This window comes from Juglans microcarpa x Juglans regia, chromosome 2D, assembly GCF_004785595.1.
Source record: "Juglans microcarpa x Juglans regia isolate MS1-56 chromosome 2D, Jm3101_v1.0, whole genome shotgun sequence".
NCBI lineage: Eukaryota > Viridiplantae > Streptophyta > Magnoliopsida > Fagales > Juglandaceae > Juglans > Juglans microcarpa x Juglans regia.
In genome coordinates this window covers 4215061-4235491 of record NC_054596.1, presented here as the reverse complement: position 1 = coordinate 4235491, position 20431 = coordinate 4215061, and the positions used below count along the sequence as shown (strand labels likewise).

General features: G+C 34.1%; 3 protein-coding genes across 5 annotated transcripts; all 3 read left to right on the top strand.

The window, feature by feature from the left end:
• Positions 1-5526: 5526 nt before the first annotated feature.
• Positions 5527-13106, top strand: LOC121250965 (sister chromatid cohesion 1 protein 2). The gene is made up of 13 exons (XM_041150234.1): positions 5527-5890; positions 7961-8225; positions 8326-8363; positions 8447-8493; positions 9166-9230; positions 9420-10150; positions 10334-10439; positions 11170-11306; positions 11379-11722; positions 11942-11978; positions 12094-12115; positions 12199-12331; positions 12827-13106. Exons 1-13 carry the CDS (start codon positions 5767-5769, stop codon positions 12935-12937), a joined length of 2160 nt encoding a protein of 719 aa, XP_041006168.1. The 5' UTR covers positions 5527-5766; the 3' UTR covers positions 12938-13106.
• An 861-nt stretch (positions 13107-13967) lies between these two features.
• Positions 13968-15839, top strand: LOC121248471 (mitochondrial pyruvate carrier 1-like). Of its 3 annotated transcripts, none has more exons than XM_041146945.1 (5): positions 13969-14268; positions 14707-14825; positions 15225-15279; positions 15380-15515; positions 15608-15839. In XM_041146945.1, exons 2-5 carry the CDS (start codon positions 14733-14735, stop codon positions 15645-15647), a joined length of 324 nt encoding a protein of 107 aa, XP_041002879.1. In that variant the 5' UTR covers positions 13969-14268; positions 14707-14732; the 3' UTR covers positions 15648-15839. The 3 variants fall into 3 exon arrangements, with proteins under 3 accessions (XP_041002880.1, XP_041002879.1, XP_041002878.1); XM_041146944.1 differs by having other exon boundaries at positions 13971-14278; XM_041146946.1 differs by lacking the exon at positions 15608-15839 and having other exon boundaries at positions 13968-14278; positions 15380-15519.
• Positions 15840-16614: 775 nt separating this feature from the next.
• LOC121250469 (50S ribosomal protein L13-like) lies at positions 16615-20072 on the top strand. Its single transcript, XM_041149599.1, has 6 exons — positions 16615-16752; positions 16851-16945; positions 17459-17530; positions 17841-18007; positions 18547-18658; positions 19646-20072. The coding sequence occupies exons 2-6, from the start codon at positions 16904-16906 to the stop codon at positions 19865-19867; spliced, it is 615 nt and encodes a 204-aa protein (XP_041005533.1). The 5' UTR covers positions 16615-16752; positions 16851-16903; the 3' UTR covers positions 19868-20072.
• The last annotated feature ends 359 nt before the right edge of the window (positions 20073-20431 follow it).

The following is a 20431-nucleotide window of genomic DNA, read 5'->3' as shown; positions in this document are numbered from 1 at the left end:
AATTAGATATACCCGAAACACTAAAAGATAAATTAATAGACATTTTTATAATAAAATCAAGTGAAGATGAGGTTAGTTCTTCAGAAGAAGAAGAAATTTATCAATTAAAAGAATCAAGCTTTTCAGAACAATCTTCCGATAGTGAATTAGAAGAAGATGAAGTACATATCTGTAATTGTCTAAGTAAGGATAATTGTATCTGTAACAAAACCATTAATGTACTTTCAAAACAAGAAGACATTATATTAGAATTAATAGACAAAATCAACAACCCTCAAGAAAGAAAAGATTATTTAGAAAAATTAAAAGATACATTTAATAATCAAAATACTACAATAACTTCATCCTCAACACCTTACAATTTTTCAGAAATAATAAGTAGATTTAAAACTGACAAACAGAAAATTACTATTCAAGATATACAACAAGAAATCAATGAGATAAAACAGGAAATTAGAAATTTAAAAACATCTAATCTTAAATTAGAAGTTTCAAACGAACAACTATTACAAGAAATTATATTATTAAAAATAGAGAAAAATGGGAAAAACTTCCATGAAGAAAAACATAATATTGAACAGGGAGAATGTTCAACATTAGATGAAACGGAAAATTTCATTAATATTCTTAATAAGATAAATTTTCAAAAATGGTATGTTGAAGTAACAGTTTCAATTAATCAAGAATTCTCTTTTACTACAATTGCCCTATTAGATACAGGAGCAGACTTAAATTGTATACAAGAGGGATTAATACCTTCTAAATATTTTGAAAAAACAAGAGAAACATTATCCCAAGCCAATGGAACAAAATTAAATATAAATTATAAATTATCCAATGCACATATATGTAATAATGGACTTTGCTTTAAAACAACATTCATCTTGGTAAAAAATATTAATACCAAAGTAATCTTAGGAAATCCCTTTCTTGCACTACTTTACCCTTTCTCTGTAACAGAAGAAGGAATCTCTATTAAAATACTTGGACAAGAAATACAATTTAAGTTCATATTTCCCCCAGTACCAAAAGAAATTAACTCTTTAAAGAAAATTTCATTAACCAGAGAAATTAATTTCTTAACAAAAGATAAAATTAGAAGAAAGGAAAACCAAATAAACTTCTTAAAACAAGAATTAAAATATAAAAGAATTCGAGAACAGTTAAAAGACCCATTATTAACCCAAAAAATTGATAATTTCAAAATTACAATTGAAAATGAAATATGTGCTAACCTACCCAATGCCTTCTGGAATAGAAAACAACACATAGTTGAATTACCCTATGAAAAAGAATTTTCTGAAAAAAACATTCCAACTAAGGCTAGACCTATCCAAATGAATAACGAATTACTAGAATATTGTAAAAAAGAAATTAATGATTTAAAAACAAAAGGATTAATAAGGAAAAGTAAATCACCATGGAGTTGTGCTGCCTTTTATGTCTAAAAACAGGCAGAATTAGAAAGAGGAGTTCCTCGTTTAGTAATAAATTATAAACCTTTAAATAAAGTATTACAATGGATTAGATACCCAATTCCTAATAAAAAAGATTTATTATCCCGATTATATAATGCTACAATATTTTCAAAATTCGACATGAAAAGCGGATTTTGGCAAATTCAAATCGCTGAAAAAGATCGGTATAAAACAGCTTTCACGGTCCCCTTTGGACATTTTGAATGGAATGTCATGCCCTTTGGATTAAAAAACGCCCCTAGTGAATTTCAAAATATTATGAACGAAATCTTTACTCCATTCACTTATTTTTCAATAGTATATATAGATGATGTATTAATATTTTCTTCATCTATTGAACAACATTGGAAACATTTAAATATCTTTGTTCAAGTTATCAAACAAAATGGATTAGTTGTCTCCTCATCAAAAATAAAACTATTCCAAGAGAAAATTAGATTCCTTGGACATGAAATTTATCAAGGAACTATTACACCAATTAGTAGAGCAATAGAATTTGCTGATAAATTTCCAGATGAAATAAAAGATAAAAATCAATTACAGAGATTTCTAGGAAGTCTCAACTATGTTGCAGATTTTTACCAATCTCTCAGACCATTATGCAAACCATTATTTAAAAGATTAAAAAAGAATCCACCTCCTTGGACAGAAAAACATACTAGTATTATAAAACAGATTAAAGCTCATATTAAGAAATTACCATGTTTAGGGCTTCCATCTCCTCATACTTTTAAAATTGTTGAAACAGATGCCTCTGATATAGGTTACGGAGGAATTATGAAACAAAAATTATCATCCAATTCGGAACAAATAGTTCGATTCCATTCAGGATGTTGGAATCCTACTCAAAAGAATTATAGTACTATTAAAAAAGAAATTTTAGCTATTGTATTATGTATTTCTAAATTTCAAGATGATTTGTTAAATCAAAAGTTTTTGCTTAGAATAGATTGCAAATCAGCCAAGGAAGTTTTAATTAAAGATGTGAAAAACCTGGCTGCAAAACAAATATTTGCCAGATGGCAAGCTATATTAAGTATTTTTGATTTTGATATTGAGCATATTAAAGGAGAATCTAATTCTCTTCCTGATTTTCTATCCCGAGAATTCTTACAGGGAAAATCATGTCATCTTCAAAGTCCAAAATAAAGTCCAAATCTTCATACGCACGGCCGCCATCTCCTCCCTATCATTCACCTTGTCCTTCTGCAACTCCAAGACCTTATACGGTATTGGGATCATTACCACAAAATATTAGACCCTCTTACAATCCATTTTCACCATTAGCCTCTCCAAAATTACCAACCTATTCCAAAGCTGTTTCTCCTCCTTCTCCTTCCCAAATTATTAATCCTCCATTATTATCTCAACCTTCTTCGTCTCCTATTATTATCAAATCTCATTGGCATCCGGTCTTTCCTATTGAATCTGAAATACAACATCTGTCTGACCCTCAGAAATTACTTGATGCCTTTCTCCTACCGGACTGGCATTATGTTCCACAAAACATTAAGAAAACCCAGCATTTTTATGAATTTATATTAGTAGATACTGATTCAATTATTCTCTCAGAAATTCCTTGTTCCCTTCAAACTCAACCTTCTCCACCAGCATCTCCAATCATTGCCTTTCATAAAGTCACTATTAAGCAAGTTCTCACACTGGAACAATGGGGAAAAAATCCCTACTTGACAAGAAAATTTTCTCATCCCTGTGATCCTCCTTATTATGATTATTACGATTACCAGCAAGCATGGACAAAAATGTTTTTAAAACAAAACAAAAATTTGCGTCATTCATGGTTCCTTCATTTTGATAAACTACAGGAAATTAAAACACTCCCGAAATGGTTCTCACTATGGTGGGAATATTATGGACCTGAACCTCTTCTCCTTCCTCTTCCCCTTCAGGAAAGTCTCCAAAATTTCATCTCACAGAATGACAGCCCACCAGCATTAAACCATTGCTCATCCCTCTTGCTCTTCTTTCTCAAAACAAAATTAAATTGGATTATGAAATGGGAATACGTTATCAAACCTCATCCCTCTCTCAAAACCATTATGTTCCTAGCCCGTCAAGTTTCCATCAAATGGTGGGAAAAATACAATTATGATCATGTACTGAAGATGTTTTCAAAAGTTACCAAAGCTCCGGAAGTCCTAGTCCAGCGAAGCAGATTTCAAGCACAATTGGCATCCATTACAAACAAAAAAGATTTGAAAAAATTAGCTGAAGTAATGTCACAAATATCAGACAGTGACGATGAAGAAGAAGCACAATCCAGATTAACTCCACCACAGCAACTCGCATTATCACCAGCTCATCAGGCCTCTCCTTCCCAACAGGCCTCTCAATCTCAAGGCAACCAAGCTGCATCTCCTTCTCAAAATTATTCACCTTACCATCCGGTACAACTGATGGATTCTCAAGACCCGTTTGAACTGGAATTAGCAAATTTTGATCCTCAGAATTTGTAACTCCAAAAAATTATTATCTGATTAATCAGCATGACATGCAGATAGTATCTCTCTAAAAAGTTATTCGCGACAGATTATTGCCCAGCAAAGCGACAAATAATTCTGTACTAGATTACGTGTTCTGTACTATGTTTGTTTTTAGCGTCGGCCGACACTGTTCTTGTCTTTAATGTCGGCCGGTACTGTGTTTGTCTTTAGCGTCGGATAATACTGTTTATGTATTATTAAAGTTACTGTTTTAGTGTCTATATAAAGGGGTTCACGAGGCAAGAAGGGCATTCAGAATTCTAATCTGATCCCTTCCTCTCTCGCCCAAACCTCTCCAGTCCAAGTCCTGTCCTCCTTAGTCCTGTCCTCCTCTCTCTGTAAATCTTCAATCGTCCTTCCCTTATGTCTTCAGCTCCCAACTCCTTTGAGAATTAGTCTCCTTGTAAGTATTATATTTTTAATGAAGAAGTTTATTTCATATCTCTTTTCTTTAATTTTTATTTCCTCATGCATATGGTCGGTTATACCGCCTGCCTACTTTGCCATTATGCATATGGCCGGTCTTACCGCCTTTAATTAATACATTATACCTGGGATTAATATTTTTACTTAATTTATACGTAATATTTTTCATAATATTTTATACAATTATATTTTAAATAAAAATATTTTATAAAATATCTTATAAAAATAATATTTTTAAAAATATTTTCATTTTATAATATTATTATATAATATATTGTGGTATATCATTACTCTTCACGGATAGCTGGCGGTTGACACGTTGCTTGCCGCCTGGGCAGTACACAAGACTCATATTTTACTCCTACTAAGATTAGATAGATAGGGATAAAACTCATTCGGTAAACTCGACCGTCATTTTCTGCGCACACTGCACGGAGCGACAGCTCCAACTATTCATAGTTTCAAAACCAATGACCCGACTTCCAAAGCTGTCATTTGATTTTAATGTCGGTTAATCTTAAAAGCTTTTCCCATATTTATACGAAATTTTTAATTTTACTAATTTAGCTCTTATCTTTTGACCAATCCCCCCCCCCCCCCCCCCCTATTTTCGCTCGAAAACAAAGTTTTCATTATCTCGTGTCATTTAGCTCTATTCAAATTCACTTTAATCTATTTTAATTCATTTCATCTCATCATTATAATTTTATCAATTTTTTATATAAAATATAATAAATAATTTAATTTTTTTAAATTATAAAATAATTTTTTTAAATTTTTACGTAAAATATAATAAATAATTTAATTTTTATTTTATTATTTACAAATCATTTCAATCCGCCTTAACTTGTCTTTTAATCGAAACCATTCAATTTTTTTCTACCAAATAATATACTTGGAAAAGATAAAAAAGATTGTAATACTTTTAATAGCTTGACAATATAATTAAATATTTTGACAGAATTATGCCAATTTATTATACATTATGTTGTGTAATTGGTGCTGGAAAGGTCATTATTGTCATTTATTCGTCATTTCACAAAAGGTAAAAGAATAAATATTAATGAGTATCCTTTGAGTAATGAGAATTTTAAAAAAAAAAATTAGTGAAAATTCATTTTCCTTCATTTCACAAAAGGTTGGAGAATAAAAAGTCATAAATATCCTTTTACAATTATTTCTTAAATTTTGTTTTTTTTTTGGTATGTAAGGATTGCTGAGCACTCTTCGACTCGACTCGACCGTTTCTTTCTTAAAACCACCCCCTTCCCATCTTCGTTCTTAGCAGAACAGGAGCATTTTCCTCTATATTTTGAATTACAGAGTCGGAACCGAAGGGAGAGACAGAGGAGAGGAAGATGTTTTACTCGCAGTGCCTTCTTTCCGGAAAAGGACCGTTAGGCGCCATATGGGTTGCTGCTTACTTCTTCAAAAAGCTGAAGAAAGCTCAGGTCACCGAGACTGACATCCCCTCCTCTGTTGGTTCGTCTTCTTTTCTCTTCACCTTTTCTATATACTTCCAAGTATGCTCTTTTTTCATGTTGGGTTTGCCGTTTGGGGAACAGAAAGAGAAATTACAGCCATATTCAATTTTTTTATTGCTTCCGTTTTATGCTTTTTTGTTACTCCACTCATTTTCTTTTGCGGTTCTATATATTGCTTGTTGTATTTGAACTTGAATGTGGATGTGGTGAGGAGACAACAGAGTTTTCTTCCTCCTCCTCGGATTTTGGGTTCGTCTGGGTGCTTCTAAGTAATATGTGAAAATTGCTTGCAAATAGTTATTTTTTTTTCTCTCTCACGTGGATATATAAAAAGTGGCCAAATTAACTAACACACATCTTGGGGATTCTCTAAAAACTATATTTTATCTTTTACGTTTTGGTCTTTCTACGAATTTCTACCATTTTGTGACCTAGTTCAAGCTTATGTTCCTTGGTCACTACAATTAAAAATAGCTAGCCGTGTTCCTTTCTGTATCGTTGCTGGCCTTATAATCCGCGGATATGTTTTGGAGTGGCAGAGAAGTGTAAGTAGTTAGCATTCACTGGCTTGCTAATTTGGCCAGGAAGATTGGCCCGTTTGGATAGTGAAAGTATTTCATCCCATCTCATTATTATAATTTTCTTAAATTACTACACAAAATATAATAAAAAATTCAATTTTTTTAAATACCAAAACAATAATAATATTAAAAAATAATATTTTAACAATATTTTATTTAACTTTTAACTTTCATATAAAACCATCTCATCTCATCTCACTATCTAAACCGCACCTGAGATGGACAGCAACTTTTGTCATGAGTTTTTTCCCACGTTCTTTTTTATCGTAATACTTTAATTGAAAATTTACAAAATTTATAAAATTTCCCTTAGGGTTTTTTGTTCAGTTCTTATGTCCTGTTTTTGGGGCAAATGGGTGCAAAAGATTATATTTATGGTCGTATGATGACGCTTTTAGAGGTGATACTGTAACAATGTAGAACAGCAACGGTGAAGGTAACCAGCATTAGTTGAATTTGGGATAAATATAGCATCAACTAGGGTTGCATAAGTTGGGTAGTTAGACATCTACTTCCTTTAGCTATGTTTTTAACTTTTATCACATGGTTCATGCAACTAAGAGCCTGTTTGAGGTTGCGCTAGGAGTTTTTAAAAATGCTTAAATAGTATTAAAAGCTCTTAAATGGAAAAATTAGGTTATTTGGGTGCTACATATTGAAGTATTTTTTAATCTCAAATAAGCTAAAAAATACGTTTGAGGAAAAACATAATTTTGATGCCTTTCCTCAAACGCGCTTTTCCGAATAATCCGGAATGTAGTTCAAATTTTAAAAGACTGTCAATGGTCGAAAATACTTATACAATTTTCAGATAATTACAACTTTCAAACTTTTTAAAGATATGGTCATAATCTTTAAAATATCAAATGATCATCATTTCTACCTCAAAAAGTAATTTTTTAATTTATTTCCAAACAAATATAACATGTTTGAAAGTGTTTTAAACATATGGTTATTAAATAGTAAATAACTTTTTAATAGTAGAATTTATTATTTAAGCTATAAGTTATATTTTTCACCCCAATCCCAAACATGCACTAAGTGTCTGCTTAGCTTTAGATGTTGTAGTTGTCATTTTGTTGTGGAGTGTGCCGGTTTATCAAATTCTGAAGCTTGAGGTGCCGTTTGGATAGTAAGTTGATATGAGATGAGTTGTGATGAAAGTTGAATAAAATATTATTAGAATATTATTTTTTAATATTATTATTGTTTTGGGATTTGAAAAAGTTCAATTGTTTATTATATTTTGTATAGAAATTTGGGAAAATTATAGTTATGAGATGAAATACTTATTGTATTCAAGCCAGGCCTAAGTCTGATTCATGGGAGACCATTGGTGTACAAAATTATTTGTCAAATTTCCTTACACTTCATCTTAAACGCAGTCTCACTCTTTGTTTTGGAAATGTGGTTATTGTCAGCTGTATGTGCTAACTTTGAATTTTTGAGTGTCCTATCCAATTATATCCTCCTTTTGCTTCATGCAGATAAAATTTTGCAAGATGAGCTGGATGTCGTCGCATATAGAGTGCTGGCATACCTTCTTCTTGGTGTTGTGAGAATTTACTCAAAAAAAGTTGAATACTTGTTTGATGACTGCCATCAGGTGCTAATAAAAATCAACGACTTTGTGCTTAGTACAAAAGATAGTGCACATGTAGAAACCTTGTCTGCACCTTATTCCTCTATTACTCTACCAGAAAGGTTTGAACTTGATGCGTTTGATCTAGGGATTCTTGATGATGTCAGTGGGTAAGGTTCTTGTTGATTAGAAAAAGAAAATTGAGCGGTTGAGGCTATTTGCCTTTGTTTTTAAGTAAATTTTAACGTGTTTGTTTTTCTTACTTCCCAGAGGCAATGTGGTGCCACATGAGGAGATCACACTCAAAGGTTCTAAATTTGCTTAAAATTTTCAGATATTTCTTACTTAATTTGCTTGTGTTGTTTGTATAATTTGTTATGATGTGGAACAGATGGTGCGTGGAAAAAAAAGGGAATAGGGCAGTACTCTTTACACAAGGTATGCCACATATTCATGTTTTGCCATAAATGTTACAGTGGTCCTTAGTTTGAAAGGCATAGTATAAGTATATGCCCATGGGTATGTAAATGAGAGGAATAATAAAACCATTAGGAAAATACTTTAGCCACAAAGTGATTACACAAAAATACACCCACAAACTGATGTGGCTTGATGTGATACATCAGATTGTAAATTTACTTTTATTATAAAGTAGGTCTAACTGATCCCATGAAGCCACACTAATTTGTGGGTTTATTTTTGTATAATCCCTTTGTGTTTGAAGTAGTTCTCAAACCATTAACCACTATGATATGATAACATCACTTATGCATCACATACAGAAAGTCCGAAAGACATGTTGCATGTGTCTTGTCCTTTCTGAACCTGAATAATTTGCATCCGATTCGCATGGTACTCTTATGAGGACCCAGAATCAGAATGGGTGGAAACCCATAGATTGAACAGGTTTTTAGGTAAAAAAATCACACAGTCTCAGGCCTTGTAAAACAATTTTAATACTTTTTTTTTTTTTTTTATAACCAGAAAAAAAATGAATGTCAAGTTCAATATTTAAACCCTAAATTTGTAATGACCTATAAGGAGGTATGGTGACTTTGATATCTTCTTAAGAGATATGTACTTAAAATGCTAGCTTTTATGGTTTTGCAGTATCCTTATGGGGAGATTTCTGTCTTTCACAGTACTTGCTCCACTGATTACACTTTTGCTGACAAGTATGTAAAACATACCCCATCCCTTTGTTCTTTCTCATGAATTTTGTGTCATATTTATATGTAAGAGCAGCTCTAGTGTTATAAGATTTCTTGCCGTATATATTTATTGCCATGTTCTCTCTCTCTCTCTCTCTCTCTCTCTATATATATATATATATATATATATATATGAAGTAATTCCTGTTGCAGTGTTCTGTCTTCTGGTACTATGGAGATTGATATGGAAGTAAGCACATCACATTATCTAACCTGCATGGAAGAACACACAGAGAGTCTTCAAGGCAGAAGGTTCTCTCAAGCAGAATGTGTCGACCTTGAAATGTTTTATGAGGTTGAGGAAGAACCTATGGACCCTTTTACACCATTTGGTGAAGAAGTTCACCAAACTAATGGGGAAAAGACAAAGGCTCCAGCAATGGCACAGTCAGAAGAGAAAACACCTGCAGAAGCAAGCATGGGGAAGAATCAAGACTTTAGGTTTTCTAAAGAAGGATGCATGAACCCTGAGACGTTGTCTGGGACTGATGGAGAGCCTCTAGAACAGATTAATCTATCCGGTGAAGATCATCGAATTGATGGAGAGCAGATAAAAGTTCTAGTATTAGCTCAAGAAAACCAAATTCACCAGGTTATTAGGAAAACACATGATCTGAGCAACTCAGGAACAAGCATGGAGAAGCTTCGAGTTGATAAATTCTCTCAAGAAGAATGGATGGACTATGATATGTTTTGTGGGGCCAAGGTGGAACATCCAAAACTTGTTAGACAATTTAATGAAGGGCACCATAATGATTCGGAGGTAATAGAGATCCCAAATCTGGTATCATCAGAAAACAAAAAAAGTCCTGTTAATACAGAAGAGCGTCCACTGTCTATTATGCTTGATGGGACCCCTCAATCCAAGTTCCCAGGTGCATCAGGTGAGAAGTACCCAAAATAGTTTTTATTGTAACTTTAAAATCAGAATGCAAAGATGCTATTGCTTAGTCAGACAGTCAGAGATTTCCTATTTTACGTGTTTTAGTACTTGCAATTGTACATTTTTAAAACATTGTGGTCCTTTAGAAGTTTGTCCTAATTCCACAATTCTTCCCTCAACACAGGCACTTCCACACCAGAGTTTATTCTTACACCACTTACAAGAGAGCGAGCTCGAATTTCAAGGAAAAGAAAATGTTTAATTGATGAGACCATTGTGTTGCCTAATAAGTAAGTCCTGCTATCTCCTGTTTAACTCAATTTGTATTCATATGAGATAATTCAGTATTGTCCATGGATAATTGTCTACTTCCAGCATTTTTTTCCTAACAATGGCTATTAATTTATGACCTTCTCAAGAGCTACATTATGGATGATCCAATGCCCAAACTCTGCTGTTTTCGATATCATGAAATAGCTGTTTTTTATTCACTGTTCATTTATTTGTCTTTGACATCATGCTAGTATTCTTGTATATATAAGGAATGATTGAGATGAGCTGAGTTGACCTTAAAATCTTTCTCCTCACCAACTTTTATATGTGCGTGTGTGTGTACTTCTATATATATACATATCAACTGTTAAAGCTTGAAAATAAGATGGGAAGCCTTGTATGTGTGAACGTACATCAAGCGGCTGCATCATCATTTCAGGCGCAAAATAATTTCTGTTATGAGTATCTGATATGGACTTTATTTTTTTAGAAGTTTTATATGAAGCCCACCATCATAATTAATTTCAAGCATTACAAAGCATGAAAATGATTGGAGATTCCAGAATTAAGCTTTTTACCTAGCTCGAGCAAGCTTAGGTCTTCATCTTGGTATTTTGGTTTGTTTTGCTATGGTTTTTTCTTTTAAATGGAAAAGAAGAAATAGTGGGAACCATCATTGTGATTAGGAGCTTCATCAATTTGCACATAAGATTTCAAATGCGTGTTTTGTCATGGTAAACTTTGCAGGGTCCTTAGGCAGAGCATTCACGATGCAAGTGACTTAGTTTCTAAACGAAAGAAAACTGCTCATAATGGTCTAGCTGTGTGGAAAGCTTCTCGAATTTTCAGTCTCCCCCAGGGTTTCTTAGAGCCTTTGATGCCTTGTAAGTTTGCCATCATTATTTTCTGTGGTTCAATTGCTGTACTATCTTTTACTCATCAACATGTATCTCCAGGTATTTCATCGGAGCTTAGATCTCTCTTTTACACAAAGAAGCTGAAGATTCTAGAATCTGCTGAAACCATGAACAATCCTGAGAAGTTTTATATACAAGAATCTCCTACTGTGGGTGGATCAGATAAAGTTGCAGAATCTTTTTATGTTGGCAGATCAGAGCAAATTGCTATTGCTCCAAAAACTCCTGTCAAGTGCTCGGCATTGATAAGATCATTTGAAAGCCCAGATAATGCCAACAATGTTAACTCAGGGAGATTAAGACCTTGTAGTTCATTCAGAAATGTAGAGAAAGAGCCACCTCCAAGCAAGGATCAAGAACTAGATCTCAGTTTGATGAATGAGGTAAAGTGAGATCATTATGGGGTACCCTTAAAATTAGAAAAGACAAAACAATAATTTATTTATTTATTAGTTGAATTTGATAAGTTTGCACCCTACTAAGGCTAGAGGTCCCAAATCGACCTATGCAACAATTTGGTTTCCTTGAAGTTGGCAATATCTATATTTGGAATTGAATATTCTCGTTTGATAACTGATTGATTGTTGGTTTGTTTGTCTCAGGAGATACATTCATGTGGAGCAGATAACACGGAACTCTGTAAGAACTATCCCAAATTTATTTCATTATTTTAACATTGTTTTAGTTCTTGGGCTATTTTTTATTTCTTGTCTTAATTACTGTTTCAATCTCACGAGGATTATTTCTACTGTAGATGGATGGTCAGGCAGAACCAGGTAAGGTGGATTGTGCTTCAATTTTATCTCTTGGTGACTATCAGCTTTCAATAGTTCCTTGTAAAATTTGGTTTGAAAAACAGAATAGCAGCAAGGTACTTGTACAAAAATTTCTTTATTGGAAAGAAGGGAAGAGAGGAGGAGATTGTGAGCTTGTCACAGGTTCTAGAAGGAAGAACCAAGAAAGAAAGTGCAAGGCTATTCTATGAGATGCTGGTATGTTTTACACGAGTTTCAATTCCTTGCTGATCTTCAAGGCTTTGCCAGCAATGAACTGCTGTTCTATTGCTAATATCCTATTTTCAATTATTTGTCAGTAACTTTCCTACCTCAAATTCATCTCTCTCTCCACTGACCAATAATGATATGCTCTAGTTTTCGGGTAAAAAATTCCTTGCCCTCAACCCGCCCCCCCTCCCACTTTCTCCTCTCCCCTAGGGTTAAAGGAAGAAAATATTTATATTGAATCATCTATTTTTTTTTTTATCATTAAACACAGAAACTTACCTTAAACACAACAAAGTTGGGGAAACATGATCCAAAATCTAATAGTGGTGTGTGTGATATGTTTCTATCAGCTACTCTTTATCATTCTACACACAAACTTATGCCGGCCTTCCCTCATTAATTTAATCTTAAAACTTAACAAAGTCGGGGGAAATACAACGCGATCCAAAATCTAATAGTGGTGTATGTAAAACAACTTTGCAGGTGTTGAGAACTACAGGGTATGTGGATGTGAAACAGGATAATGCTCATGGTGACATTCAGGTCTGGAGACTCCCGAAATGGGACCAAACTTATGGAGCCGATGGTCCATGAAAGCACCCCCAGTATCTGTCTATTCATTGCATAGGAATAGGATTATAAAATATATAATAATCTAGCATGTTAGATGAGTAATTTTGACGTGTAGTCTCCTTTGTACAGAATATGCTAATCAAAAAATTAAGGTTCAGTTTAATGCAAAAGAGTCTCCTATGTAAATCCATCATCGTGTCTATTTATGCAGGTAAATGTGGCTCGTATGAGTAGCTTTTTATTCAATAAATACAGGACAGAGCTCTGATGATATTTCATATCAGTGAAATTTGACATAAAAAAAAATCCTTATTATTAGAGAAATGATAGTTGCAGTCGTTAGTGTGTAAGTGTCATGTAATCACTTTGAAAAAAGTGGATAAATATGGGATCTATATGAAAAAATAATAATTTTTTAATAGTAGACATTATTTTTTTTTAAAGCGACTGTACGGTACTTGTGCATCTCATAATTGCATTCGACTTCTTAGGGAATCCATGTAACCAAGCCCAAATCAAATGATGCAAACCCGGCCCAATTTCAATCAAGTCCATCAAAGCCCACATGAAGTACCCCTTCACGATCGCTCTAGGCTTATATGCATCTGTTTTGTGTCATAATAGGACATTTCTTGTCCCCAGATTTTGTCATTTTCCATATGCTGAAGGTGCTTTATATTGCAGTAGAGCTGATTGGCGGAGAGACGTGCGAGTGAAAAGCATCCTCTAATAATTATTTATTCCCTTGATAAGAATACATTTGAAAGGCTAATCTGACCTTGCCTCATCGATAACAGACTTGAATTTGCGGTGTAATTTGACCTTGTCTTGTTGAGCAAAAGTGGGAAAGCAAAAGACAAGGCACTGACCAATAGTACTATAATAATAGGAGCAAAAAACACCATCTTTCATTATTAGAAAGGCTACATCAGTAAAGTAAAGGAAGTTATGAAGCGCAAGTTACCTGTAGAAAACATTCAAAGCACAAGCCAAAAGAGATCATTTTCATTGATTGCAAAAAAATATATATATCTACGTGGAAGATTAGTTGTATTTCAGACATATCCGAGGTGCCGCTATTGTAGCCTAGTCGAAGGGATAACAGAAAGAGTTGAAGCGTGTGAAGCGGGGATGAATTCAGTCTTCTACCAAATAAAACAAATCATATATTGATGGTTTACTGGACAGGCGTTTTGACTTGAAGAGAACTACAGCCCCTGAGTTTTTCCTTGGCTTACAATCTGTTGGGAAATTTCTTCTTCATCTGATTCACTGCACTGCAGCTCTCATTTCTGCAGATCATGTTAGATTTTCCATGATAGCCTGAGCTCAGAATCTGCAGCTTCCATCTGGTAATTAGAGGTTTCACTTCTCGTATTGTTTTAAGATTCATGGATGCTCATGGTCTCTCTACCATTGAAAATGAGCATGTAATATACATAATGAAAAGCCTGTTTTTTTTCTTATTATTATGTTTGATAAGCTTGCGCTCTTCTTTGAGATGTTTGCTTGTGTTGGTTCACTTGCAATTTTACATCAGATTTGATCAAGACAGACCCAAAAAAAACCACAAAACATCCGATTTTTTAAACTGATTACCTGAATTTTTCTAGTCGATTGATCTATGGTGTCAAAATTCGGTCAAGCAGTTGCATGTGATCTTACTGAATTTTTCAGAACGGTTGGAGAAGCTTGTCTTTAATATTATTGGATTCCTCAGAGTCAAAATAAGGTTATCGTACATGCTTGGGATTTTTTCATTTACAACGTTGACTTCTTGTCATATGCAGATCTGCAAGTTGTCCAAGCTTACATAATGGGAATCCTCCACACTTTTTGGAACAGTCCGATTGGTCCTAAAACAACTCACTTTTGGGGACCTCTTGTGAACTGGAGCATTCCCATCGCAGTATGCTTTCAGTACTTTTACTATGCCAATCCAATGCATACAAACTTCAACTGTTCATGATTGATGTCAAACTAATGCATACCAACTTCAACTGGCCTATCCATTGATCTAAAAACTTTAAATCTGTTGGATACTAATTTTGTTAAACCTTTAACTTTTAGGATCATAATATTCCACCATGTTTTCAAATCCAATGTCGATTGCGACACACTCTATGGCAGCTCTTAGGTCGCCCTTTTATATTCGAACTCATGACGTAGTTCCTACGATGATAGAAATTGTTAAAGGCCTAATATCGATACTGAAATCTTTTAAACTGTTGGATATAAATTTAGTTAAACATTTGACCGGATCATGAAAGCTATTTTGAGATTAACATTATAGTCGTTGATCTGACAGGCACTTGCAGATTCGAAGAAACCCCCAGAGTTGATTTCTGGCAATATGACAACAGGTTTTCAATATGTTTTAGGCTCGTGACTTCTGTATCATTTCTTTATCTAGCCTGTGTTATGTGACCTCTGAATCACAACTTGTGATCATTGGTGTTGCAGTAATGTGTGTGTATTCAGCATTGTTCATGAGATTTGCATACATGGTACGGCCAAGGAACTACTATCTTCTTGTATGCCATGCCGCAAACGAGACTGTGCAGCTCTATCAGCTGTCGCGCTGGGCCAGGGCTCAAGGGTAAGCATCCCTATCCAAGGTAGTGCTGGTGTTATTCAAGGTAGTGCTGATGACAAAAGGTTCTGATGCGTGATTGGCTTATTTTGTGATAGACACTCGCAAAAGAAGGATGAGGACGCTGGAGGAGCATAGCGCGTGTGATGCAGAGATGATTCTAATATATATAAAAAATAATATATATATTTAAGGACGTACGATTTGCCTGCCATGTTTTGTGTTGTATAAATAAAGTAGGGAATAAAATAATGTTTGTGACAATCTCCTTCTTCTAGCCTTCTACATAATTTGATGTTGCTACCATCCTATCTATTTATTATTTTTTTATATTAATTTTCTTTTAATTTTTTTATTTTACTTAATGGTTAAATAAATGATTATTAATAAAATTATATATATATTTTTTAATTTTTTCTTAATGATTAAGGATGTTAAAAAAATACTTAAAAGAAGATGACAAAAAAAAATAAAAAACTCTAAATACACTCTTAAGTACTAAATGGATAGTAAGAGAATAGTAAACCTATCACTATTCTAATTTGATATTATGTAATGCTCATGGGATAACATGATTGATCTAATGGTCTATGCTTCAAACCCAATTCTTATTCAAATTTAATGGACCAAATAAATGAAAACATATCTTTTGTTTTTTTTTTTTTTTTTTTTTTTGGTGAGACTATGGTAAATTTGAAATAAATTCCTTTTCACACCAAATGGGTTTGTGTTATTAAACCTGGCAGTGCTAGAGAGTACTGGGAAATCTTTTTTTTTTTTTAACATTCTTTTGTTCTAAAATTATGTGTAATTCTCTGAAAAGAAATTCTATAAATGCAAAGAGATTATATAAAAGTAAATTTATAAATTGATCTTATTTCATACGATACGTTAGATCTACTTCGTAATAAAAATAGTTTTACAATCAACTATTCAACATCAATTCATATCAATTTGTTAATTTATTTTTATAAAATTTTTTGTGATTAAAATATTTCTCTTCCATGAAACAGTATGGGACCATCAATGGGCTTGGGCTATGGGTCTGTAATGAGCCTACTAAACCGAACGAATCCGTTTTAATCACTCTTGATTACTCGAAGATCTGACGGTCTCAAGTGTTCAAAAGAAAAAACAAAAAACAAAGGAAGAAATTGCAGTGGATCGAACCCGAACTCGCTTGAGGGGGACTTCTCTTTCTTCGCCCAAACCCTACTCTCTGAGTCTGCTCAGGGTTTTACAGGTCGAAATGTTTTCCTCTCCCTTTTACATTTTAATTTTAATTTAACAAGCCATTCTATTTGAGATTTATTTGTCTCTAATCTTTAATTGGATTTTCAGAGCTGAATGATCTGGTTGCGATTGTGAAGAAGGAGATTCACAGAAAGATAGAAATGGCAAGCCAAGCAGCTGTTTCTTTTAGTGGCAACGTGAAGGTACTACTTCCCTACTATTTATATTTCGTTCTGTACATCTCATAGATTTTATTCTTCCTGAGAACACAAGTTAAATTTTCTTTCAACCGAGACCTGTTTTCATAGAGCATATGTTAGGATGTCACTGGAGCACGCCATATGCTTGTGAAATTTAGTGATAAAAAGTTCTAAATGTTATGGATTTTTTATCGCGAAGTTTTTGAATTTTTTCTCTGTATTATCACCACCGATCTCTTCTTTACCGTTGAAAGTTCTGCTTAGCTGCAAGTATCATGGAATTGCTCAAAAAACTCCCTTTACATCTTTCTCCTTTTGTCGCCAACGGTTAAAAGAATGCCATAGTAAACTGCGCGGACTAGGTGCTTTTGTTTGCCACATACTTGGAGTGCTTTTAAGCTTGGTAAATGGTACTTAATTTTTTATATGTCGTCCCCATTGGCATGTGACTTGCTGATCAATGTTTATTAAAATGACCTAATCGATAACAGAACTTACCACTCAATATTCATACAGAAAGCACTTGCTGGGCTGAGACGTATAAATCTGGAAGGTCTGCGTTGGAGGGTATTTGATGCCAAAGGCCAGGTTTGCATTTACCTATATTTTCCCTATGTGCCATTAATTTATGCTTCCAATAGGGTTGGGTGGAAAAGTTCGCTTGTTATTTGAATTTCAATAATGATGTTGGTCTCTACTCCCTTTCAATAAAAGAAGTACCTGAGTTGATCAGCAAAGTATTATGAAACAGGCAGATATACATCTGCTGAAGAGTCTTAACTTCTTAAATGCAGTTTCTGTTAAATAATTCTCAAATTGGTGGAACCGAATGCAAATTGTTGATTCATCTTCTTGAGGCAAAGTTTTGCCAATAATTACAACAATTCTTCTTTTCTAGGTCCTTGGAAGATTGGCATCCCAAATATCTACTGTGATTCAGGGGAAGGATAAGCCAACATACGCTCCAAATCGTGATGATGGGGATATGTGTATTGTGCTTAATGCAAAGGATGTCTGTGTCACTGGAAGGAAACTCACAGACAAGTTTTATCGTTGGCATACTGGGCAAGTACCACTCTTTTCTCCAACTGCTTGTGAACTGTAGCAATGATTGGGAATTTGGGAGAATGATCAAGTTCTTGTTTTGTTTCTATATAATTTCAGTGCACAACTTTGTGACCAAGATACAGCCATAACGTAATCCAACAGTGAAGTTGGAATCTAATTTTGTATATGGTTTTTCAATATGCCCAGAAGCAAATATATAAACACTTGTTCTTTAGTTATATACTAATGCTTAGTGGTAATTAGGCGTATTCTGTGTATACTCCTTGTGTACTTGGGCCATGCCTTTTTCTATTACTAAAGTTTTACTTTTACTTATTAAAAACAAAAGTTATATACTAAAATACTTGTATAAAAAGAATTATATATTAAAGACCCACAGTGAGAGTAAAAAGTTTACTTGTTCTAAGTACCACTTGAAACCAAGTAGACTCATTTCAAATTACATCTACGAGATAAAAGCGAATTTTTAATTTTGCTTTCTAATTCCAACTAATTAATGCATTTTGATATTGAGACTGAGCATATGTTCCCTGTAGGTATGTGGGCCACCTCAAGGAAAGGAGTTTAAAGGACCAGCTAGCTAAAGATCCTACAGAAGTTATCCGCAAAGCTGTTTTGCGCATGCTTCCAAGAAACAAATTGCGTGATGTGAGTGTTAAAATATGAATCTTCTCTCTCTCTCTCTCTCTCTCTCTCTCTCTCTCTTTCTCTCTCTCTCTCTCTCTCTCCCTTGAATTTAGTTCTAAGAAGTATACACCGTCATTATGCAATATATGATTTAGTTCTAAGAAGCATACACCGTCATTATGCAATATATGAGTACGACTCATGTGCTATGATGTGTTAAATGCAACTAAATTAACTAAAAACAATAAATTTCATTGGTTTTGCTTTGACGGCAAGAGCAAGGGCAAGGGCAAGGGCAAGGGCAAAGTGCTGTTTAATTATTCTAACCTAAATAAATTAGTAGAAGCATTTTTTATGTGCTACTTTTATGGAAAAAAAAATGTCCTGGAAATATATTGCCTGACTCTGCATCCATAACATTGCGAGCAGCATTGCTGTCCTCAGCTTTATCTCAACAAGTTGTGAATCCTTTTAAAATCCAGGTACCGACCTACAAAACATCTTGTCTCTCAAAGAATTTATTCCACCTACATGGCTACATGATCGAGGCTGAAAAACTGTCCTGCAGAACAATATCATATCTCTATTCTGTAGCGAAATTGGTTGAGTGGCATGGCTTGAGTTGACCCTTGGAAAACTGAGAGTTGGCTGTTTGAGATGGACCCACCAAGATCACTTTCACAAATAAGATTTTTTGCTTGTTGCCACTTTTTGGATATAGAATCACAGAGACTATTCTTTGATTAAATAATCACTTGGATGAATTGTTACATCCCATGCAGCGTTTTGTTGCATATGCCTTTTCTTCCATATAAATGGTTTATCAAGACGTAAGTTTTGTTGCAAGAGTGTCTTTCTGTGGGTATTTCTAGGCACCAATTTCTGTTTTGGTTTTCTATCTAGTCATTTCGAAGTAGAATGTTACTTATCAGAAACAGAATATTTTGACTTGAGAGTATTAGCCATATGAATCAAATAATCTTATACTTTAGCTCCTTATGGATGCAGGATAGAGATCGAAAACTGAGGATATTTGCTGATGGTGAGCACCCCTTTGGTGATAGGCCCCTTGAACAATACATCATGCCTCCTCGAAGAGTTCGGGAAATGCGACCACGTGCAAGGCGTGCACTGATTCGAGCTCAGAAAAAGGCTGAACTGCAACAAGAGAGTGCTAATGAGACTAGAAAAGGTAAACGGAAAGAAGTCAAAGCCTACGTGAGTACGTAAAGAATAAATTGGAGTTTATTGGCATACCTGAGGGCCCATAAATGCGGACATGGATCAGCTCTTGTTTGGAAGGACAGTCAATATGTTTGGTTCGTCAAATTCTTTCATAGTTGGTTAGAATTCTAATTAAATGGTTTTATTGAGGTGTCAAAACCTAGAGCACCATAAGGAAGATGGCGACCAATTGACCCTGGGTTTTCCCAGTTAACTTCTCAGCTTGGATGATTTTTCAGACAAATTCCAAAGAATTCATGCTGGTGCCGTGAAACTTTGCTCCTTTTTCTCTTATTGAAAAAAACCACTAGTATCGAGGAGAAAAAGAAAACATTGAGAAATGAACCCACTTGGAACCATAATAAAGAGTCCAGATTCTATCGCATACATTCTAAGATTTTGAGGTTTCATTTTTTCACCGTCATAAGTTGAAGCGAACCAACTCCTTACTGAGGGACTTGTGCATTTTCAAAATTAATCAAAATGCTATTTTCAGACATCCGGTGCTAATAAAAAAATGTTTGGGCAAACCTCTAGGTTTGAGATGCATATGGCGGTTTGAGATGCATA